The sequence below is a fragment of the Dipodomys ordii genome, unplaced genomic scaffold, assembly GCF_000151885.1.
Source record: "Dipodomys ordii isolate 6190 unplaced genomic scaffold, Dord_2.0 Scaffold158, whole genome shotgun sequence".
NCBI classification, from domain to species: domain Eukaryota; kingdom Metazoa; phylum Chordata; class Mammalia; order Rodentia; family Heteromyidae; genus Dipodomys; species Dipodomys ordii.
In genome coordinates this window covers 3,379,243-3,405,240 of record NW_012267374.1, presented here as the reverse complement: position 1 = coordinate 3,405,240, position 25,998 = coordinate 3,379,243, and the positions used below count along the sequence as shown (strand labels likewise).

The window sequence follows — 25,998 nt, the reverse complement described above, 5'->3', positions numbered from 1 at the left end:
CAGTAGTAAGAGTGCCTAATTAGCAAGGCTAAGGCCTTGAGTTTAAACCCTAGGACTGCCAAGAAAAACAGCCAAGGAAGGTGAGGAATGTCTGTAATTCCAGCCTTTTGGGAGCTAAAGATAGGAAGATTGTATTTTCAGGCCAGCATTGGTAACAAATGTAACAAGTTCCTCTCCCAAAGAAAAAGTGGGGGCTCTAAGGGAGGTGTTGTTAGGAGGATTGTGTCTGAGACAGTCTTAGGCAAAATGTTTAAGACCCTTTCTGAAAAATAACTAAAACGAGAAAATGGCTAGGAGTGGGACTTAAGTGGTTAGAGTCCAGCAAGCTCAAGACCCTGAGTTCAAACCTCAATACTACCAAAAAAAGAAAAAGATTCCATTATTTCACTTCTGCTAGCAGGATTATCATTTGGGATTTCATTGGTTTCTTGGAATTGAAATGCTAGAATAATAGAAGTAAAAATGGTATTAAAATGAGGATAGAGATCTTAGCATGAACATATGAAGAATGTACTGTATGTCAGCTTTTAGTGTATGCTTGGAATATATGTTCCAAGAATATAACTAACTGCTTATTTCACATGTCACCATGTGAAAATGATATTGTACAGCTGCAAGGCATTTTAAATACCTATGGTCTAGATGTCCTGTTTGACACATGTAAAATGCTACTTACTATAGTTTTATAAATGATGAAGGGGGCTGGGAAGGTGGCTCAGTGGTAGAGCGCTTGCCTTGCATGCATGAGGCACTGGGTTCGATTCCTCAGCACCACATAAGCAAAAAGAAAAAAGCCGGAAGTGGCGCTGTGGTGGCTCAAGTGGTAGAGCGCTAGCCTTGAGTTGAAGAGCTGAGGGACAGCGCCCAGGCCCAGAGTTCAGGCCCCACAACTGGAAAAAAAAAAATGATGAAGCCCCACTTTGAACTTGATTGATATTAAGTTGGTAGAGGAAAAGGACTAAAAATATCTCACCTTTGCTGTCCCTACCCCTAGCTTCATTTACATCAAGATATCTCAACCCTTATACAATTGATCCTGCCTCTCCCCTCCTTTCCTCTCCTTTCCTCACATCTCCCCTGCCCTCCCCAGCCCTTCCTTCCCTCCCTCCTCTTGCTGTGGGTCTCACTATGTAGACCAGAGGCTAAATTGGAACTTGTTACATAGCCCAGGTTGATCTTGAACTTAGGATCTTCCTGCCTCAGTCCCAGAAGTGCTTAAGTGCAATTTAAGTGCTACTACTGTGTATGGCTAGCATTCGACATTTTGAACTATTTTTTTTTTTAAGTTGTGGATATTTAGTAGCACTCTTGGCCTCTATCCACTAGATGGCAGTAGCATGCCCTTCCCTTTCTCAATGATTACCAAAACATCTCCAGCCATGGCCAAATATCTTCTGGGGGCAAAAATCACTGTTAGTTGAGAACCACTGCTTTACTCAAGAATATATCACACCTTAAGTTAGTTTTCTGCCTGCTTTAATTTTAGAGACTTCCCTTTGCCATATGGCCATTCAGCCAAGTCCCTGTGATTTAGTAAGTACTTTGCTAACATAATACTTGGTTGGTTGCCTGATATTTATATTGATTTCTGATGTTTCTGTTACCATGTTTCTAGTTTGACAAGATTATTGAAATCTTATTTTTAAAAGGCCTAAATCTATATTGTGTAATGTGTTTGCCCATATTATTTTGGAGATCATGAAAAAATGATTTATTTACTTCAGTTCTTTTATTTTTAGAGGGGTTACTCAGCTTGAAAATAGAGTGGGTAAATACTGATTTTGTCTGTAAGTGTGAAAATCCCCTGGTATTGAGTGTAAATGGGTAGAGTTGGGGAGGTCATATTTATTTATAATATTTCAGCTTGTGCTTCCTGTGGACACTCTATTCTTTTGACTCCTCAGTACCATAATGAGCCTCTGGGAGGCTGGGATATTCCTATTAAATATGCTTTGTTAGGAGAATGATTAAAAATTTCATCAAATTCTTTTCAATTATGATTGCCAAGTGGAATATTTTACAAGTCTGTGTCTTTGATAGGAAAAGGAGTGCCACTTGTTGGAAGATAACAAAATTATTTTTGGAAATGGAGTACATTTTACTTATTAATGAATAATGAATAATATGTTTAATAACTTAGTCTTCAATCTTGAGATTATTTCTAATTATTATGTTTGAATTCCCTTTAGAAATACAAACCTGGTCGATGTGATGACATTTTGAAATGGAAGCCCCCCAGTCTCAATTCTGTGGATTTTCGCCTAAAGATAACAAGAATGGGAGGAGAAGGGTAAGTATCCACTTCCCAAACCTAAATGATTTTTATTGTTATTATGACTGGTTTGGGGGAGTATGTGAAAGATCTTACTTGTAACCCAATCTGGACTTGGACTTGTGATCCACCTGTTTCAACCTCCCAGTGTTAGGATTATAGGTATGTGTTACCACACATACTTGCCCCTACAATTTTAAATGAAAGAAGACTCTGTATAATTTAAAATTATTTTACAATACTTAAAAGACAAAGTAAAATATAATTTATATATACATATATGTATCTCACTTTCACATTGTATTCATTCCTTTGATCTAGAACAACTACCATTTTGCAAGCATCCTTTAATAGCTAATCAGGTTTAGTCTTTAAGACTTTTTTTTTTACTTTAAATAGCTATTACAAATAAAAAATGAACATTTTTGAATTGTGCAAGTGAAAGTAGATGTTACTAAAAGAATTATAAATGTAAGTTAATTAAATGTATTTAAAATAAATATTTAGTTTTGAGGATATCTCATAGCAAACACTATTTGTTAACTTTCATTAGGATTTTTCAGAATGTTCAGGGTGTTAATTTTCTCATGATTATTATTTTGTGATTTTATTGATTGCTGTTTTAAAGTAGTAAATGCTTTAGTGTGAATGTATTCACTTTATCTCCAAACTCTTGCTTTATTTTACTTTGTTCACAAACTTTTAAGACATACCTAAATAAATGTGATATAATAAAATAAGCATTGCTTCCTCAAAGAATTTATAAGGAGAAAGTACATGTAGCTATAGCAAAAAGTTCATTTTACCTGTCAAAGCTAAAACATAGATATACTTTTTGTAGATACTCTAAGAAAGGATATGTTATCAGTTGCAAATGTCCACTGAAGAGAAAAGTATTTTGAAAATGTGAATTTTCAAAGAAAGGATATTGTACAATGTGCTGGAACTTAGATAAAGAAAAGGATTTAAAGCATGTTAATGCTAGTTTTTAAAATATAGGATATTTGATATTTTACACCCTTAAATGTTTGTGACCTGATTAGCTATTGGAATTGATGGCAAAAAATTGTTTGAGAAAATTTTTATGGGGCCCCTCAGTAGATATTTAGATCTCTTGGTCTCATTTTAATCCAGGGATAGGTAATTTTAGACTATTTATAAGATTATGTGGGGCTGGGATGTAGCTCAGTGGCAAAGTGCTTGCCTAGCAATTGCTGCACCTTCATGGGTTCAGTCCCCAGTACTAAAAAAGAAAAGACAAAAAAAAAAGTACAGTTAAATAAAAAACAAAACTAAACAAACAAGACTATGTGGAATGTACTTGTAAGAATGAGTGGTTTGGGCTGGGAAGGTGGCTCAGTGGTAGAGCGGTTGCCTTGCATGCATGAGGCCCTGGGTTCCATTCCTCAGCACCACATAAGCAGAAAAGAAAAAGCTGGAAGTGGCACTGTGGCTCAAGTGGTAGAGTGCTAGCCTTGAGGTGAAGAGCTGAGGGACAGCGCCCAGGCCCAGAGTTCAGGCCCACAACTGGACCCCCCCCCAAAAAAAAATTGACATGAGTGGTTTTATGGGTAGTTTCTGTAAATGTTGAGTAAATATCAATATTGATGTATAATAATTTCATGTGTATTTTTTCTCTATATGTATGGTATGCAGATATTTTGGGTTGCCAGTTAATTGAGTTCTATACATCAGAAAGCTTGTTGCTTTTTTTGCTCAAGGCCAGTGCTCTACCATTTGAGCCACACAACTTCATTTTAAAAGTAGTAGAGGCTGAGTAATTAATTCAGATGGAACCATTGTTTTGGTTTTACATTATTATTATTATCATCATTATCAGTATTGGGGTTTGAACTCAGGGCCTTAAGCTCTTACTTAGTTTTGATTTTTTTTTTTTTTTTTTGGTTGGTCATGGGGCTTGAACTCTGGACCTGAGCGCTGTCCCTCAGCTTATCAGCTCAAGGTGAGCGCTCTACCGCTTGAGCTACAGTACCACTTCTCATTTTCTGAGAGTTTATTGGAGATAAGAGTTTCACGGACTTTCCTGCCTGGGCTGGCTTTGAACCACAATCCTCAGATCTCAGCCTCCTTAGTAGCTAGGATTACAGGGTGAGCCACCAGCTGTTTTGTTTTGTTTTTCAGAACTGAGGACTGAATTCAGGGCTAAATCCTCTACTGAGCTAAATCCTCAACCCCTTGCTAAGTGTTTCTGCTCAAGGCTAGCACTCTATCACTTGAGCCATGCCTCCACTTCCAGCTTTTCTGACATTTGGAGATACGTGTCTTGTGAATATGTCTGCCCTACCTGGCTCCAACTCTTAATTCTTAGATCTCAACCTCCCAAGTAGCTAGGATTATAAGAGTGAGCCACTGGTACTCAGCTTTTAGTTTTGCATTTCATAGGTCATAGATCTTACAATTACTTAAAAGCCACATGAGAACTGGTGATGTGGCTTATGTGGTAGAGCACCTGCTTAGCACACATAAGGTCTTGAGTTCAACTTCTAGTTCCACAAAAAATACCCCATAAATATTCAATATTAAAGTTGCTCATAGTAATTAAATATGCAAAATGTAATTCAGTGCTTTTATTCTTAATACATTTTAAAGTATATTTTCCTTCATATATCTTCAAAAATATTTTTTATTGTACACATTTTGGAACCCATGAAGTTTAAGGTGGTTTCCAGATAGGCATATGTAATTTATATCAATATAAGTATATGGTTTATTTAACATGGGTGTCAGTATTCAAAATGTAATATGTAGTATGAGATGCTATATGGTAACTGTTAGGTTAAAGCATTGTTCCATTAGTTCCTATAATGTTTATTTATATAAAGAGCTTTCAATTAAGAACTTAGATAACAGACTTCATAGTAACTCAGTATATTGGGAGACTGTCATTACAAATATGTCTGTAATGGTTTGAAAAAGAGTAGCCACGAATTGTAGCAATCCCAGCATTACTGATCTGATGGCATCGCATAATCTCAGCTCAGGCAGGGCAGGAAGGTCCTGACTGGGAGGCCTGCCTAAGCCTGCTACAAGACTGCTCCAAAAGAGAAAACAAATGTAATATGTAATAGCGGAGTGGAGCCAAGACACTAAAATTCCATAGAACAGCTAATTTCTTCTTTTACTTGGTCTTCCAAGTGTTTCTATGAAGATAAAAATGTCTGTAGCATTTTTTAGTTGTTGTTTTATAAAGCTTCATTTTGGGGGGAAGGCTTTGAATTTCAGCTATTATAATAATGTGGTAGTAGTTTCTGGTACCTTGAAATTTAGTACAAATAGAAAAATCCGTATTGAACACCCTGTTGATGGCAGTTAAAACCTCAACTTCTCGGTTTTCACTGCTTTTCCCCTAACTATACCGGGATGGCCTTGCTCTTGCTATGCAAGCGCTCTATTACCTGAGACATGCCTCCAGACCTCCTTTTTACTCTTCATTATCCTTTCGGAAAATATAAAATACATTAACATTAGTTTATCATGGCTTAAAGAAACTTGTATGTTTTTGCAATTTATATTGTTGTATTTGGTTAGATATACAAATAGGGATTTTCATCCGAGAGCTACTCATGGTTTAAAAAATACTATGGTTTTATGTTAAGTAATCTTCAACAAGTTCTTATCAACAGCTAGAATAACAAAGGCAGTCTGTACTCTAGAAATATAAATTCTTGTCAACAGTCAATGGCTTACAGTGAGTGATATAAACTTACTTATGCACGGTAGGTAAGAGAACAGATCCTTGAGCTAGTTTTCTTGAGTTGAAATCTGCTCACTAACTGTGACCTTGAGCACATCAATTTTTATCTATGCCTCAGGTTCTTCATCAATAAAATAGAAATTGGCTTCATAAGACTTTTATGAGGATTAAATATATAAAATATTTAGAACAGAACTTAGCACCATAAGCATTTAGAGGTTTACAATTATTTTTGCTGTTCTAATTAGATTTAAAAGTTCATACTCCCTTTTAATGCACTTATCTTTGACTTATTTGTATAATCTATCACAAATTGTTAAAAGAGACCAGTTTCTGAAATAAAGATTTAAAAGTAATAAATGATAGTGGGAGAATGTGAACTGGAAACTCTGAAATTAGTGTTGATATTGTAAATTGGTGCAGTTACTTTGCCAAGCAGGTAGTTCCTCAAAATATTCTATTTTACCAAATGATTCATCACTAACAAAGAGAAATGAAAATCGGTGTCCACATAGAAATTTGTATATGAAACTTCTAAGCAATATTATTCATAATAGTCAAGAGATGTAAACAACTGAGCTACCTGCCATTGACAAATGAATTCACATGCAAACAAAGAAAACAGCTCTGCTACCCTATATACTAGTGTAGTAGATCCTCTTCAGCAAAGGGATTCTGAAATGTACTGTCTGGGCTTTAGTTTCAGCTAGACCACTCTTAGTCCCTCTATTTTTGTGTTTCTATAACTGTAATTTGGATGATGGCCTATCACTTTTGGAAAAATTAATAAAATTACACATTTAACATTTGTACTGTTGCATGTCACAGTAAAACAAACATATGTAATACATAATAATATGTATTGTAATATATATAATGTAATATGATATATTTTAATGTTATACATAATGTATAGTATAATATGTTATAAATATTTAAAAGATCACTGTGGATGAAATGAGGGTAGAGAGCAAAATAGCCATGTTATGATCATAGAATATATTGTTGATCATGCCAGGGAACTGTCTTCTGATAGTACTTCAAATTAGTTTAGATACAAAAGTGTTTGCCAACTTGTATTTGTATATAAGATTTCAGAAGCTGTATTGCTTTGCTTCATTAAAGATAGCAAGTACATCTGGAATAGCAGCTGCAATTGGTGTAGCAACCTGATTAAATTTATGATAATTCATAATCATTCTAAAGTCTTTGATGGTGGTACTAATCTCTGCACTTCCCTTGGGGGTATGTTATTGCTTTTGGTTTGTTCTCCTGGCAGGAAGGGCAAGTTGTGGGGACTTTCATTTGGCCTTCCCTAGAATAATGACTCTTACCCTATGTGTCAGAGAGCCAATGTGGAAAGTTTTCCCAGTTGTCAAATATTTCTAGCTGGACAAAAACTATAGGTTGTATTTGTACATGTGTTAGCCCACTTAGATTTATTTATATTTCTACATATTTATTTTTCAACTAATAGAAGAAAACATAAATTATACATATTCATGGAGTGTACCTTGTGATGTTTTAATACATGCACATATTGTACAGTGTTTAAATTAGAGTAAACATCTATCTCCTTTGACATCGTTGTTTAGTCCAGTGCACAGTTAACCTGGCAAATGTTGCCAGTCTTATAAAACATAGTTGAAAGATTTGCAGCTAGGCCAGAACATCTTTTTTTTCTGTAAAAAGCCAGACAGTAAATATTTAGAGTTTGTGTCTATGTGTCTCTGTCTCAACTGTTTTGCCATTGGAGTATAAAACTGAGCATTGATATTAGCCTATGCACATAGTCCTGTTACAATGAAATTTATTTTTAAAAAAAAATTTGAGGCCAGGGCTGGGAAGTTGTCTCAGTGGTAGAGTGCTTGCCTTGCATGCCTGAGGCCCTGGGCTCGATTCCTCAGCACCACATAAGCAAAAAGAAAAAAGCCGGAAGTGGCACTGTGGCTCAAGTGGTAGAGCGCTAGCCTTGAGCTGAAGAGCTGAGGGACAGTGCCCAGGCCCAGAGTTCAGGCCCCACGACTGGACCAAAAAAAAAAAATTTAGAGGCCAGTTATGTCTGTGTTTTGCACTTTACAGTTTATACTTGTGACAGTTTCAGGATCCTTTTCTTCAAGAAGTGTCTGAACTCATATTTGGTGCTCTCTCACGCTTGAACCACATCTCTATCTTGGCTTTTTGCTAGTTAATAGGAGATGGAATCTCATGGATTTTTGTGCTGAACCTGGCTTTGAATTTTGCAAGTCTCAGCCTCCTGAGTTGCTAGGATTACAAGCACGAGCCACCAGCTCTACAATCAATCTTATCTCTCTGTCTATCCATCTCTTCTTTATCTATCTTGTTTCTAGTGTGGCCTACGAGAAGAACGGAAGAGCTGTAGTGTGGCTGCCTTTTCTGTTTGTTTGTTTGTTTAGGTTTCAGTTAAAAGTTTTATCCCCCTGCTTCCTACAGAAAATCTTTTTCAGACCATCATTTATCACGTCACCAATATTATAATCAAAGTGCCATCATTACAGTAAATACTGGCTTAGGCAAGATTAGGTAATAGATGTTAGTTCTAAGAGGAAAAATTTCATGAGAAGTGAGATAGTATCTTTTTTTTTTAATTTTAATATTCTGCAGTGCTGGGCATGACATCCAGAGCTCATGTTGGACAAGCACTCTTCACTACAGAGCTATGGTCCTCAGCCCACCATGGGTTTCAGTATTTTTCTGTGGACTGCTTAGTATTTACTGGGGCAATGTAATGACTGTACAGTTGAGAATTTAACCAATTTCCTTATAGTAGGTATAAGTTAATATTAGCAGAGAACAAAATGGACATCATGTGTTTTAGTTAACTAGAATTCTGACTGTGGAAATGAAGTGTGAATCTAACAATGTGAAAACAATCTCAAGTGGAATAGTTAATGTTTTTCAGAAAATAGATTATTTCTCTGTTGTCATAAAGCAAAATCCAAAATGTATATACATATTGCATAAAATTTCATTAGGTCAAATCTAAATTGCAACAAAAGCATGTTATCTCTGACAAGCAGTTATCTCAGAGAGTCTTGCCTCCTGTGTTTCTTTGTGATCCCCTTCATTATTGAGTGTTTGTTCCCTATTTCTTCCTATTAACCAAGCACTGAATTGTATTTGGTGAAAAATTTCTGAAATGAGTTTTTTTGGAGTAAGGGGAAGTATTGGACCTTGTGCTTGCTAGGCAGGTACTCTACTATTGAGCCATTCCCTTAGCCTTTTTTTGCACTGGTGTGCGTGCTTTTGTGTGTGTGCTTTTGTGTGTGTGCGTGCGTGCATGTGTGTGTGTGTGTGTATGGGCACGCTGTTTTGGTGCTGGTATTGGGATTTGAACTCAAGGCCTCAATACTTTCACTCAGCTTTTTCACCTATGGCTGTTGCTCTACTACTTCAGCCTTACCTTCTCCCCTGCCTTTTTGCTGGTTAATTGGATACAAGAGTTTTATGGATTTGTCTGCTCAGGTTGGCTTTTAACCTCCATCTTTAGATCTCAGCCTCCTGAGCAGCTAAGTGTAGCCATAAGCCATTTGTGCCCAGCTTTGCACTGCTTACTTTTAAGATAGGGACTTGCTTCTTCCCAGTAAGATAGTTGGACTGCGAATCTCCTATTTTTGTTTACCGCTGGGGTGATAGTGATGAGCCTCTATTCCCAGATTCTTCCATGAAAAGGAGACTAGTGGAATTTTCTGAACAGGGCAAACTGGAGCCATGATCCTCAGGATGTCAGCTTCCCAAATAGGATTATAGGAGTGAGCCATCAACATCCATTTTTAATTGAATTTTTTTTTTTGCCAGTTGTGGAGCTTGAACTCAGGGTGTGAGCACTGTCCCTGAGCTGCTTTTGCTCAGGCTAGCACTGGAGCCACCGCACCACTTCTGGCTTTTTCTGTTTATATGATAGCTGAGGAATTGAACCTAGTGCTTCAAGCATTCTAGGCAAGCACTCTCCCACTAAGCCATATTGCCAGCCCAAAATAGTAATTTTTTTTTGTTGTTGGTTGTAGGGCTTGAACCCAGGGATGGGCACTGTCCCTGAGCTCTTTTGCTCAAGTCTAGTGCTCTTCCATTTGAGCCACAGTGCCCCTTAATTTTACTAATTTCTTATCCAACAGGCTTTAGTTATAATGAAACAATTCACACTTTCCCAAACATTAATCACTTGAGGTCTTTTTGTTTTCCATGTCATTATGAGAAGGAACATCTTGACCTTTTAAAGTGATACAGTATAGTGCAAGTGAGTAAGAATAATATGAGATAACTGAATATGAACTATGGGAGGAAAAATATTTGAAATCCTTCTTTTTATAAATAGTTTTAAAATCTCTAAAATCACATAATCATGTTTCTCATGTATGGCAGTCTGTGACCTAAAAAAGAGAGCAAATGTATGTATGATAGATGGAAATAACTTAAGACTTAGATAAACTAACGTGTAAAGATAGGAGTAAAAGTTGCTTCTTGGAGCATAAAAATTCTAAAAGGAGTTTAGGATGAACTTATAAAAAGTGTAGTATGGAACTGGGGCTGGGAAGGTGGCTCAGTGGTAAAGCACTTGCCTTGCATGCATGAGGCCCTGGGTTCGATTCCTCAGCACCACATAAGCAAAAAAAGAAAAAAGCCGGAAGTGGCGCTGTGGCTCAAGTGGTAGAGCGCTAGCCTTGAGCTGAATTGCTGAGGGACAGGCCCAGGCCTAGAGTTTAGGCCCCATGACTGGAACCAAAAAAAAAAAAAGTGTAGTATGGAACTATACACTTCCATGTTTTCGAGTATATACATTTTTTTTATTGTAAAGATACTATACAGAGGGTTACAGTTACATGAGTGAGGTAATGAGTACACTTCCTCTTGAACATTATTACCCCCTCCATTGTTTTCCCCCTACCATCCCCTCCCTCCCTCCCTTCCCCGAGGTTCTTTTTTTTTTTTTTTTGATTGTGATTAAGTGATTACATAATTTCCGGAAATTCACAGTATTGTGGAATAATGATGCTCATTTAAAGTCACAAGTTCATTCTAACTTTCCTGGAGCAAATTGTCTATCACAGTCTGTAATATATAACACTGTTCACATGTTATACACCATACATGTGATCAGCAGCATGGGGATATTTAGTAGTGGTTCAACCAGATGAGCAGGAGTTCTTTGTTTCTTAAGTCCTGTTAGTTTTGTCGTATCACCTAACATTTTGGATTTATCATCCACTTATCAGGGAGACCATGTACCGTTTGTCTCTTCGCTCTTGGCTTACCTCGCTCAACATGATTCCTTCTAGTTCCATCCATTTCCCTGCAAATGCCATTATTTTGTCATTTCTAATGGCTGCATAATATTCCATTGTGTATAGATACCACAATTTTTGGATCCATTCATCTGTGGTGGGAACATCTGGGTTGTTTCCATATCCTAGCTATTGCGAACAGTGCTGCAATAAACATGGAGGTGCACGTGTCCTTGTATATTGGTTCCTGTTGTTCAGGGTAGATGCCTAGAAGTGGTATGACTGGGTCTTAAGGGAGGTCAATCTTTAGCTTTCTAAGGACCCTCCAGACTGCTTTCCAAAGTGGTTGTATAAGTGTACATTCCCACTAGCAGTGTAATAGGGTCGAGTATATACATTTTATTATTTTTTTGTGATTTTATTATTTTTACTGATTTTTTCCCCCCCAGTCATGGGGCTTGAATTCTGGGCTTGGGCACTGTCCCTCAGCTCTTCAGCTCAAGGCAAGTGTTCTACCATTTGAGCCATAGCGCTGCTTTTTGATTTCTGGTAGTTTATTGGAGATAAAAAGAGTCTCACGGAGGGACTTTCTTGCCCAGGCTGGCTTTGAACCGTGATCCTCAGATTTCAGCTTCCTGAGTAGCTAGGATTACAGGTATGAGCCACTGGTGCCTGTCTTTACTGAATTTTAATTAGGAACTCTTATCAAATTTCTTTTTGAAAATTTGTTAATCCTGTGTTTTAAATTATGTTAACTTTTCTAGATGTACTTTGCACCTCTTGGTAGCAGTGAACTATTTTATATTTATTAAATTCGTTATTTTTTCTTTGTCTTTATTAGCTTCACTGCCATGTAGGACACTTTCATTGTTTTTGAGATTGGATCTGGCTGTGTAGCTTTTGCTGATCTTAAACTCATAATCCTTCTGCTTTAGCTTTCTAAGCCCTGGCATTATAGGTTTGTACCACCACACTCAGCTTTAGGAGATGTTTGAAGCCTTACATTATAAGCAGTTTCTATTTACATACTTAATGTTGGCCTTCTAGGGTTTGAGTATATTGTCTTTGGTTGACTATTGACTTATCTTCATTTTAAGTATATCATTAAGCATTTTGAAGAAAGATGCATTCAATTGTGATTTAAATTACATCAAAATACAATCATTTTGATGTTAAGGGTTAATAAAAGATTATATTAGAACATTGTCCACTAATTTCTACTCTAGTCAATATCCTAAAAGTTAATTTGAGGTGTTAATTTTTATTATTTCTGTTTCTTCAAATATTACGAAAGCCTCTTTTTTGGTCTTAGAATCTTGTTTTTAGGATCATCAGAAATCTTTAGATTATCTTTTTTTTTTTAGATTGTCTTTGAAAAGTGAAGAATTCTGAAAATATATTGCTCTCCCTAATTTTATATTGTGTATATTTTAAAAGGGAGCTTCCTATAGTATTGTATTAGTTTACTACAGAAATAATAGTTTATATTATTTAAAAAATTGTCTTTAAGTAGTTCAATTCAGCTAGTCAATTTATGCGTACAATATCTTGATCAGAGTCTCCTTTCCATCATTTTCCCCTACCCCCCATCCATCTTAGCCCTTTCTCAAGTTACCTGCTTCTGCTTTCATGTGTTTACATTGAGTATTATTACTATTTTTGACCACCATTCTTGTCTCCATTCATCTGTCCCCTAACCTCACCTCCTTCTAACAAAACGTACTTCACCTTCTTCATATTCATTTTTATTAAACTGTAAGTTATTCTTAGATCATTAGAATCCTTCCTTCTGTATACCATATTTCAGTCAATTGGTATATATATGTGTGTGACCCTGTATTTATTTTCTTATGTTATACATGCTTTCTCTCATATGGAGGTTAGATATAAATTACAAACATCTATAAAAGTAATTATAAAATTTTTACTAAGCTTAGTTTTTAGAGCGAGCAATTTTGTACAGTTTGCTATATTATATTTGTCCTAAGGCATTTATGAAGTTACTATATCCATTGTTAAACACCACAAGTTCAAATTCTTGTTATATTTTAATGATCATAGGAGGAAAGGTTACGCCTTTTTAGCTACTGTGCATTTCTCAACTAAAATTAGTTATGAATAAATAGGTCTATTATTAAAATAATTAGTGATAGAATTATATTCCATTAATTTTCAGTCTGTTTTGAACCAAGTCATTTAATTTGGTTTAAAGAGTTAATTATGATGAGAGAATGTTTAATATCCTAGCATATGACAGTCTCAAAATATAAATATGGTAATTTATTATAAAAAGAAGAAAGCTAAGATATATCATTGGTAATGCAAGTCTTTTATCTCTGGGAAATGGAACTCATATTAAGCTTTGAATCTCAGGGGAGAATAAATGGGGGAGGATATAAGAGAAGCTACCTTAGCAAACTGGGCCTCCTGGTCCTGAATAAAAGGATGACAATAGCAAGTATAATTCAAGATTTCTGAAAACCTTCTTACAGTAGTTGAGCTAAGAGTATTTAGTATCTTATTTTGGCTATATTGACATTTGTATTTATGATGTTTGTTTTAAAAAGTACATAATTAAAACTAATGCACTTCATTCTATAATATCAATTTGGGTTTTAGTTTTTAAATTCCTGTTTACTATGTGAGTCTTGTCTAATATAAACACTACAGATCTTATAAATACTACAGTTGCATTGCTATTAAATCATGGCCTTGTATTCTTTTAATTAGAAATCTCTGTCAACTGGAAGATTTCTATTTATAGCAAAATGATACTTTATGAATCATATTGAGAAACAGAAGCCACTGCAGGTTTCAGAAACGTGTTTTCAGCCATCAAAGGACATCTACGCTAGGCAGCTTTTAAAAAGTACGTTTAATTTCCTTTAATTTTTTGAAAAATGACAATCTAATTATATGCAAGTTAACTCTTTGTGTAAAGACTATTTCTACTGACCACTATTCATTTACATGAGCTCCTTAAGCATCAAATTTATCTCTTTTTACTAGTGTCTTCATTTTTATAAGATGAGCTGGAATATATATTATTTAGATTTAAAAGCTGCATGGTCATTTTAGATTGACTTCATTGAAGGAGGTATAGACCATATTATATGGTCTCAAGAGAGTTTAGAATAAATTAACTGTAAATTACATGAATTCATTACTAAGGAACAAAGACCCTTTCATCTTTTTCAGAATCTTAATTTATGAATAAGAAAAAATTCACTATCCCCGCCTTTCATTTGCTTTCAAACTTTCAGTGTAAATAGCAGTTCTAGTTATAACTGATTTATGACTCTTCAGTAAGCATTTATTAAAATCCATTTATGTGCAAACTTGTTAGGTGCTAGGAGTAAAAAGATAGATAAGCCTCATCCTAGTGGTTAGATGGAGACAATAGATTCAAATAACTATCAGGGTGAAAAATGCTGTATTGTTATTGTAGTTGAAAGTACTGCAGTAGCTCAGACAATTTTATATCTTATTAAGTATAAAAATGACATACCAGAGATTTCTATAGAAGATGATTCACTTGAGCAAAGCCTTTTAAGTGATAGGAATGATATTCAAAACAGGAAACATAGTCTGAAAGAAGACTTGAAACTATTCAACGTTTATTGAATAACTAGAATTTATGGAAGTTGAATCTTGTATTAAGTTTATCAGGACTTAGACGATGACATATTGAGAAATCAGAGTGAAGATTTAAAATTTGTTTTGGAGAGTTAGTGGCTTTTAGGCTGGTTAGCCTAAGGAGTGGCTGTTTCAGATTGAAAAAACAAGGAAGATGAACCAAAACATTAAGTCTCATTGATACAGAACCATATGGACAGAAGGGAAGGAGGTGAGGAAGTTAGCCAGTGAGATACATGGTGAAGGGTATAACATAGAAGAAGAAAGGCAGCAACAGAGTCTGTAATCAGCATGGGAGCAAGTGTGACAAAAGATGACTAAGTGAAGGAGGGAGAGAACTAGAAGAGACTAAGCACTACATTATTTACATTATAGTTATTCTAAGGACTTCACTTTATTCTGAGGTAAGTAGGAGACATTCAAGAGTTTGAGGATTAGAACTGATTTAACTTGTTCTGTGATAATCCCTTTGACTGCTATGATGAGACTGGACAGGAAAAGGTCAGGGAAATCAAAGAGTTTATTGCAGGAAGCCAGACAGAGCTCTTATGACTAGGTTGATAACACTGATGATGATTCGAAAGGGTTAGATTCGGAGTATATTTTGAAGAAATAGTGTGATGATTTTCTTTACTGTGTCAGTTTAGTTAAAATTGAGTTGTATTGAGAAATATATACTTTAAAAACTCTGATATTGGCGGTTGGTAGTACTAATGTCTTATTAACATGTTATACATTTGACTAAACTCTACTAATGGACTTTATACTTATTTTAAAAGAATTTTATCACCTGTCACTTTAGGTATCAATTAACCAGACTTATCAATATATGTTTCCTTTGGTTTGTGGCTATTGACTTTATTTTTATTTATTTATTTATTTTTTGGGTCCAGTCTTGGACCTGAACTCGCTTTCTACCACTTGAGTGTGGCCATTGATTTTAAATATTGATCACACACACACACACACACACACACACACACACACACACACACACCACACACACACACACACACACACACACACACACACACACACACACACACACACACACACACACACACACACAGCTTACCAATTTTGATGCATTTAATAATGAATTACTTAGTTGCCAAGTTAGTAATGTAACATTTTGATCCTGGTACTAGAAATTATGCTTGTTTACTGAATGTGTCATCCCCATTTTCACCTTGACAAGGTCAAATCCAAAATATGGAAGACCAGTTCTTTTTACTGAGCTACGGACTAAGTTATGAAATGTTTTTTTTCTCAGGGACTTCTTTCCCCCTGTAATCATGCAACTTTCTTCCTCTTTTGCTGACATATTTTTTTCCTATGCATTTTCCACCTCCTAAATATTTAAGTTGCCAGAAAAATTCAGGCTTTTAAAACCTGGTGCCAATTTGCTGCAAGTTACTGGGAAAAACTGAGATTGTTTAGTTTTTCCTGTTTGACCTTCCCTAGTAGCTGAACAAGGACAAGTAAGAGAGGACTCAGTTTGGGGATGGTCTCTCTTCTGTAGGGATGCTAATCCTGAAAGCTCCTGGTCCCAGTCTGATGACCTCATTTAATCTTAATTACTTCCCTAAGGGTCTCACTTCCTGTATAGGCAAGCTAAGGATTGGGGCTTCAACATATGAATGGAGATGGGATAGGAGAGGGCTTAAACATATTTTGTATAACATTCTGCTCCTGCCTCCTCCCAAATTGATGTCTTTCTCTCCTGTAGAGGAGGATGATTTCATCCCTAGTGCCCTTCAAAGTCTTAACTCATACAACCACTACTCTACAGTCTAAATCTCATCTAAATTAGATATACGATTTAAGGAACATTTCACTTTTAGGCAAATACTTCTGTATCTGATTTGTAAAACCATCACGCAGTTTATGTGTTGTGGGATAGTCATCTCATTCTTAAAGGCAGAAATCAGAAGGAAGAAAAGAGGGATGAATCCCTACCAAGTCTAATATCTAGCAAGACAATCTCCATTAGACCAAAATTTTTGAGAATAATGTTGTGGAATCTATGCTCTGCCTTCTAGATTAGTTGACTCTGCCTTCTGGACCAGGGTGGGAACAGTGTGCCCACAAAAGTCTCCCTCCCTGGTGGAGCTTGTTGGTGTCAGTCTTACATTTCTTGAATGATAACACTTGTTCACAGCCTGCTAGATTTATGATTCTGTTGTGTAGAATCTGTGAAGTCCAACAATCTATCTTTTTAATAGTCTGTTCAGTTCAAACTAGCAGCTTATCTGCTCAATGTAATTCCATAACCTCTTTATCTTTTTGTGCCTAGTTTATTTCAGTTAGCATACTGACCTCCCAGGTTGCATCAGTATTGTTGTAAGTGACAGGATTTCATCCTTTTTAATGGTACAATGGTAGTTCATTTTATATGAGTGTGTGTGTGTGTATTCATTCATCAATTGATTCACACTTAGATTGTTTCCATTTCTTAACTATTAGTACTGGTGTTGTAATGAATATAGAGTACAAATTACTGTTCAACATATTGAATTAACTTCCTTTTTAAATGTATACTCAGTAGGATTGCAAGGTATGAGTAGTTCTAGTTTTAGGTTTTTGAGACATCTTGATGCTGTTTTTCTTAATGGTTATAGTCATTTATATTCCTACCAATATATGCAAGAGCTCCCTTTTCTCTATATCCAAAAATAGTATTTTCTTTATTTGTAGATAATATAGTTATGTGTAGAAAATTTTTATTACTGTATATGGAGAGAATAAATTAAAAAAGCAAAAAAAGTGAATAGCTGTAAGGAATTTTGGAAGAAGTCCAGTTTCCTTCCTCTGAGAAGCTGGGATCACCAGTAAATCTAATGAATAATAGAGAATGGATTTAACAGAGTGAGAGGTAATGAATTTACTTCTAGATAAGTTTATTATATATCATTAAAATTGCTCACTAAGTGTAGAAGCATATTAATTTGGAATTTAGAAAGAAGTTTGCATCAAAGACAGAGATTTAGAAGTGATCTGTTTACATGAGGTAAAAACTATCGAAATGAATTAAATTAACCTGGGTTAATGTATAAAGTTAGATACATTTGTAGATAAAACTCTAGAGAACACTTGCATTAAAGAGAAATCAGGAGAAGAAGAAAGAGGAGCTGATATTCATCACTCAGTTAGATTCACTTATTTAGTTGTTTGTAGTACTGGTCAAACCCAGGGTTTCACACGTATTAGTCAAACACTACCACTGAGCTACATCCAGCCTTTTAATTTAAAAAGTAACTACAATTAATATGGTTGTTAGTTATCACTAAGTACTTGCAGAATTGAATTCAGTGAGTAAAAAGTGGTGAATATTTCTTCAGGAAAGCTGTTTTTAGTCCAAGAGCTTTGTTAACAAAGAGAAGAGATGAGTAAAACTAACACCTATAGTATTTCCAACAAATTACTTTTCAAATATAACCATGTCTTTTTTTTGCCCATCCTGGGGCTTGAATTCAGGGCCTGGCTACTGCCCCTTATCCTCTTTGTGCTCAAGGATAATGCCCTACACAATGCTACTTCTGGCTTTTTTGAGTAGTTTATTGGAGGTAAGAGTCTCACGGGGACTTTTCTGCGAGGGCTGGTTTTGAACCGTCATCTTCAGATATCAGCCTCCTGAGTGGCTATGATTACAGATATGAGCCACTGGTGCCCGGCTATCCTTGTCTATACCTTTAGTAAATATAATTAAGAGAAAGAGAAAAACATTGAACACTTTTAGTATTATTTCTGTGGTTATTGAGAAACACATGAAATTCACTTTGGGTATAATTTATCTTGTAATTGTTTTTTTTTTGTACCTTAGATTAAATGAGCCTCATCTTTTATTACAAAGACACAGATGATCGTGGAGCTAATGTGCCAATCATGTAATTCTATTCTAAGCTATAATATATAAAAGTTGTACTGAAATGGAGTAGGTCTGAGAAATAGTCAAATGAGTCAGGGAATCTTTCAATAAGGCTATTACAATATTTAGTTTAGATTTTAAATATACTTTAAAATTTACTTTGAATAGAGTTTTATTTATATTATGTTGTTTTTAGCATCTATTCCACAGAATTTTACCCAGTTGTTAATTACTCAAATTATATACTCAGAAGAGAGGATAGTTATTTCCATTTTATAGATGAGGAAATTGAGAAAAGTCATTTAGTTTATAACTAGCTCAAAATTATTTAGTGAGTTGAGATTAGAACTGGAACAAGAGAACAAGATTTTTGTTTTAAACCACGATCCTGCATGAAGTTCAACAGACCATGACAGTAACCAAATTAAATTTGTGTATCTTTCATAATGAGAGCAAGGCAGAAAAAGATTATCCATTTAAAACCAAGTTTTAGACATGTTTTGTAACTGTCTAATTTTTCAGTCTGATGCATCAAAAATGTTTCCTCATTGTGTATCTCTACTTTCATAGGCAGCAAAATAAAAAGCCTATAAGATAAGACAATAGTTTCAAAAGTTATTTGCCCTTAGTAAGTATGACATTTACTTCAAAACAAACTACATATTATTACAATTTAAAGAGAATTTGGTAAAACAGTGCATATGCTTACCATTAAAATATTACATATATGAATTTTATATTTATACCTATACAATGTAAGGCTTAATTAAATTTTCATAGGCTCACGTACTATTGATATGAATGAATGCTACTGTGTAAATTCAATTGGCTTTTGAAGTTAGTTTATTTAAATCTATTTCCTATCTTCTCAGGTTGAACATTCTTCTAAATATAGTATCAGTGTGGTCATTTGTAATGAAAATGCCAGATTGGATGACTTTAACAATGGAACTATATTCCTTTTGGTTCGGGAGAATGAGAAGTCCAAAATTTGAGTGCCAACATTGTTCAGTTCTGGTGAGGCCCTCATCCTGATTTGCAGATGGTTGCTTTCATTGCATTCTCTCATAGAAAAGAGAAAAGCAGTCAAGATCTCTGTCTCATCTCTAATGGCACTAATAACAAATAACCCATAACTAATAACAAATAACTAATAACCCATAATAACTAGTAACACCCATAACTTAAAGATACACTTTCTTTTTAGAGCAATTCCTTATAATGCATTAGGATTTCCCTCCCCTTCACTCTTTTTCCTTCCTCCCTCCCCTTTTCCCTCTTTGCCTTTTCAAGTTGGAAAATTTTTATCACTGGAAATTAGTGGCTTGAATTCTAGCTTTAGCTTTTATTTTGCTAAATATGACGATCATGAAACATGTTTGAGAATCAGAATCCCAGTGTGGCAGTTTTGCCTTGTGGAGATTTCATCCTTTCCTCTTTTCTTTTTCTTAGAAAAGGTCTTGCTATGTTCCTAGAACTCCTAGGCTCCAACAAGATTCATTTCAGCCTTCTGAGTAGCTGGGGCTATACAAGTTTCCTTTTTGTCTTTTCTTTTTTGTCTGTTGCTCAAGTTTTTCTTTTTGAATTCCATTGTTGAAATTGTACTTGATAACCAGGTAAATGGATTATAATATACTGCTTTCTCATTTAATGCTTTTGTTTTTATACTGTTTTCTTTAAAATGACCCAGTTTGAGGTGGTAATAAACGAATTTGCATTTGACCTCTTGTCCTACCTGACTAAGGTTAAGAAAGTCTATAATGAAACTAAGTTATTATAAATGTTATTCTCTAATTCCAAGTTAATCCCTAACATCTTTGAAGCCTGATAGTTTTTTGTTAATTAGCATTCCTTATAACGTGGCCTTGAGTTATAGTTGTTTACTTGAGCTCTTAATTTGCCTATTGTCAAGAACAGGTTTTGAGTTAAATTCAGTTCTTGAACAAAAGTTAACATGTGGTTATTTTCTGATACTTTATTATTTAGTAGGAATATGTTGAGTTTGTTTCTGTTCTAAATTTCCTGTCATTAGGCTCTCAAGTTACATATTCACTTTTTTTTAAATTGTGAAAATACTGTACAGAGGGGTTACAGTTACATGGGCAAGGTAATGAGTGCATTTCTTATCAAGCATTGTTGCCACCTCTTTTGTTTCCCCTTCCCATCCCATCTCCCCCCGCCCCCCAGCCAAAGTTGTAAAGTTCGTTTTTCGACGTAACGTCTTGTACATCTCATTGTTGGAATGGGTTCACCTGTATCCCTAGTTAAACAATTTGTTTTTTCCCATCAAATACAGTGAAAACAGGGGTTATATCGTAGGAGAGGGACAACATATTCACTTTTAATTTTATTATCTATTCATACTGCACTAAGTTATATAATCTTTAAATATATTATAATATCTAATGGTATATATTAGAATAATGTAATTATAACAATTATATATTGATATGTATATCAATATATTTGGTGTGTGTATGTGTGTGTGTGTGTGCATGTGCATGTGCGCAGTATTGAAAATTGAACTCTAGATCTTTTGCTTGCTAGTACAGTGCTCTAGCACTTGAGCCATACCTTTATCCCTGAGATTATTGAGATTTTTCTTCTCTAGAAATCTAAATTTTCTTTTTTTTAATAATACTTTTTTATTGTGAAAATACTGTACAGAGGGGTTACAATTACATGGGCAAGATAATGAGTACATTTCTTATCAAGCATTGTAGCCTCCTCCTTTCCCATCCTCCCGTCGCCTCCCCCAACCCAATCCTCCCGTCCTCACCCCCCTCTACCCCCCCACCAAAGTAGTAAAGTTCGTTTTTGACATAATGACTTCTACATCTCATTGTTAGAATGGGTCCACCTGTATCCCTATTTAAATGGTTTGTTTTTCCCCTTCCCCTCCACAAATTATACCCACATCAAATACAGTGAAAGCAGGGGTTATACTGTGGGGGAGGGACATACAAAACAACAAAGAAATAATCTTATAAATGTGTTAGAAACAATCGCATGAAAGAAAAAAAAACATTTGAATACATATCTTAGGGTTCATTTCCCTAACATCACCTTATCTGACCTATTCTGCTTGTCCCAGACATATACTAGATAGTGCAAATAAGGGAAACCATGGGACCTATGTTTCTTTGGGCCTGGCTTACTTCACTTAATATCATTTTTTCCAAGTCTTTCCATTTCCTAACAAATGGGGCAATGTCATTCTTTCTGATGGAGGCATAGAATTCCATTGTGTATATATACCACATTTCTTGATCCATTCATCTACTCAGAGGCATTGGGGTTGGTTCCATATCTTAGCTATGGTAAATAATACTGCAATAAACATAGTTGTGCTGGTAGCTTTAGTATGGTCTTCTTTGTGTCATTTCCATAAATGCCCAAAGGTGGGATTGCTGGGTCAGAGGAGAGTTCTATGTGGAGTCTTTTGAGGATCCTCCGTACTAATTTCCAAAGTGGTTGAACAGGTTTAAACTCCCACCAACAATGAAGTAGGATTCCCTTCTGGCCACATCCCCTCCAGAATCTGTTGTTATTAGAGTTCTTGATTTTAGCCATTCTAACGGGTGGAATCAATGTTGTTTTGATTTGCATTTCTTTTATGGCTAGAGAGGTTGAGCATTTCCTCATGTGTCTACTGGCCATCCTTCTTTCCTCTTCAGAGAAGTTTCTCTTGAAGTCTTTAGTCCACTTATTTATTGGGCAGTTGTTTCTTTGAGGATTTGTTGTTGGGGGATTTAATTTTTTGAGTTCCAGGTATGTTTTAGATATGAGACCCTTGTCTGTTGTATGGCTAGTAAAGATCTCCTCCCAATCCATGGGCTTTCTATTGATCTTGCTAGCTATGTCCTTTGCCATGCAGAAGCTCTGCAATTTCATGCAATCCCATTTGTCCAACCTTTCTTGGAATCTAAATTTTCTATGGTGAGAGTACAGTATACTTACTTGTAAGTATACATTTCAGTCTAATAAATGCCAGATAACCAACCTAACCATAATAGTGTCAACCATATAATAGGTTTAAAAATGGATAAGTAAATTAATGGTTAATAGATAATGAATAATAAATTTTGCTTGCCACCTGTCCATTTCATATCTATTGTTATGTTCAAGTATTTGCAGTTGTTAAAAATTCTTAATTTTAATCTGAGCTCCTTAATGGTAAAGAACGGCTCTATACATTGATATGAAGATACTACCTGAAAATTGTTCAGTTAATTAAGATGTACTAGCTTAATAGTTTTTCAAAATAAGTTGATTGGTTAAGGGTCATTAAGCAGAATTGCCTGGAAATTTTATGGAGATGAAATGAGATACAGTGTGTATAAAGTCAGTCTAAACCTTAAATTTTTACACAAAAGATTTTTCCCTTCATTAAGAAACTTTTATTAATGTAAAATCAATATATAATTTGTCATACAATATTACTGGACTGTGATTACTTTTCTGAAAACATGGAATGTATTTGAGTGTACGGACTCAATTGTATCAATAATCAAGATTGCAGCTAAGCTCCGTGAGCATATTTAGCTTTTGATTAAGATGTCTTCCGCCATTCCTAAGTAAATAACAAAAATTATAAATAAGTAAATATAACTATTAATAAATGTATTTTTTCTAGTATGGGGGATTGAACCCAGTGCTTTGGACAAGTGCTCTGAGCTACACTCTCAGCCACTAAAAGTATGCTTTTGATAGATGATGATTAGAAGCAACTTCTAAATGTCAGTGCTATAATTAAAAAGTGAACTTCAGGAGGAAATGTTAGTAGCTAGGATTTATTTGTAAAAAATAGTAAAAGTCTGGACATTGAACGATTAAATTTGACTCACCAATTATTCAAGAATATGACTTGATTTGTGTTTATATAATCTCAAAATGATTAAGGAAAGTGAAGTGATTTGTTTATAGTTGAAAATGTTGGAAAATACTGCAAAGGAGTCCTTGTTCTATCCAAGGAAACCTTTACATTAGTAATATCTTCCCTTTTCATTTTTCCATAATCTTTAATTTTAAATTATATTTTTATTATCTTTAAGTAGTAATACAAAAGGGTTACCTTTTAAATTTTAAGCTAAAAACTATTTGTTAAGAATAATATAACCTTAAAACCAGTGAGCCAAGCCTAATTGCTAACACTCTTAGTCTCAGTACTTGGGAGGCTTGAGGCAGAAGGAGCTAAATGAAGTCCAAGACCATCCTGGGATATATAGTGAATTGGAAACCAGCCTACACAGTGAGACACTTTCTGGGGGGGAGGAGGGCAGAATGAGGGGGCGGGGTGGTACCAGTACTGTAGCTCTCACTTGGCTTGTTGTTTCTGATGCTCCACTGGAGCCACACATCAGTCTAGCATTTTGCTTGCTATTTTGGGGTTTGAGTCTTATGGACTTTCTGGATAGACTGGCTTCAAATCATGATCCTGATTTCAGCCTCTTGAGTAGCTAAGATTATAGGTGTGAGCTATCAGCTTATGGCTGTTTTGGAAGTTAAAATGTCTTATGAGAGAGGTTGAGTAGAAGTTTCTTTTATATAGACTTTGTGAAGAAAGTTGCTTAACAAATTGGTAATTGTAAGTACATTACAGAAAGTATGTTTAGCATTACTGAGAGAAAAACAAGAACTTTTAAAGAATTACTAAGCGATTTTAATTTCACTGTTTATAAATCATATGCTATTTTCAGTTTGTAGCATAATTTCTATTTTGCATGTGTTCTTTTGCAACACCAGGAGACTGAATGAAACGTAGTAGAGAAATAGTAAGCCAATTGTTTTAAAAGTACTCTAAAGTAAATGACTTATGTAAACCACATACAATCTTAAAATTTAGCATATAAAATGGCAAGATTGCCTGTATTATTTAAATCAAGTAAAGATGAGAGTAGAATAGACTCTTCTACAAAAGATAGCATATTTCTAGGCTCAAGATGATTGCTTGTGGCCTATTATGTGCATCTTCTTTGCTCTGTCTACATATAGGTTATGTCTCTAATACTGAAAGGCCCACCCTAGTTGTTAGTTTTTCTTTGGGACAGGAAATACATCAACAGTTTACACTTGTTCCTGGCTATAATGGTACAACATGTTCTATCTTGAGATACAATAGAATTTCTTCTTTCTTGGTGAGAATTTCTGTTCAGTTCAGATCTTGGAATGAACAAATAGTTTCTTACTATATAATTGTAGTATATATGTGTGTGGTAGCCTTCACTGTGGTACTTATAAGCCATATGGCTATTGAACCCTTGAAACATGACTTTCATGAAATGAGATGTGATATATATGTATGTTATACACCAGTTTTTGAAGACTTGATTTTAAATAAAGAACCATAAGGAAGTGGTGCAGTGGTTCAAGTGGTAGAGGGCTAGCCTTAAGCTGAAGAGCTGAGGGGCTGTGCCCGGGCCCAGAGTTCAAGGCCCATGACTCCCCCCGCCCCCCTCCAAAAAAAAGAACCATAAAATATCTTAGGATGATATCTTTGATATTTATTGTCTTGTTGAAATGATATTTTGGAATATTCAGCTAAATAAATTATTGAAGTTAAATAGGTTCTAGTTTTTTTTGTTTTGTTTTTGGTCTGGTCATGGGCCTGAACTCTGGGCCTGGGTGCTGTCCTTCAGCTCAAGGCTAGTGCTCTACTGCTCTACCACTTAAGAAGCCACAGCGCCACTCCCGGCTTTTTTTTTTTTTTTCTTCTGGTTATGTGGTGCTGAGGAATCGAACCCAGGGCCTCATGCATGCAAGGCAAGCGCTCTACCACTGAGCCACCTTCCCAGCCGGTTCTAGTATTTTTAATGTGCTACTAGAAAATTTTAAATTTTATATATGTGGCTTACATTTATAAAGAACACTATTGGACAATACTGATATGTATGACCTACAAATTATAATATATATGAAGTAAATAACTGCAGCTTAACTTATATTCTAGGAACTGTTCAGCTGTTGTCCCTGTTTTAATCTTATTGGACATTTTAATTTCCTTCCCATTAGTCTTAGTGCACTTTGAAAGATGGTCCACTCTGTCCAGACATAGGACATTCTTCACTTCTTGCTTAATTCCCATAATATTTTATGACCAACATTTATAAATTAAAATTTCTTCTTCCTTTCTCTAGAGGTGACAGACATTGGCAAGTCATTCATTAAATGAACATGAATAATTTAATTCTGTGTTTTGAAGAAATGATATCTATCTGTAGTGGAACCACTTTTCAGATCCCTATTTTCTCAGAGGAAGGCTTAG

General features: G+C 35.2%; 1 protein-coding gene across 4 annotated transcripts in view; it reads left to right on the top strand.

The window, feature by feature from the left end:
• Rngtt (RNA guanylyltransferase and 5'-phosphatase) overlaps positions 1-25,998 on the top strand; it is a 259,489-nt gene that overhangs the window by 147,329 nt on the left and 86,162 nt on the right. For all 4 annotated transcript variants that reach the window (XM_013032875.1, XM_013032874.1, XM_013032873.1 and 1 more), the window contains one exon: positions 2,190-2,290. In XM_013032875.1, the coding sequence (XP_012888329.1) occupies positions 2,190-2,290 (101 nt within the window). The remainder of the gene's footprint in view (positions 1-2,189; positions 2,291-25,998) is intronic.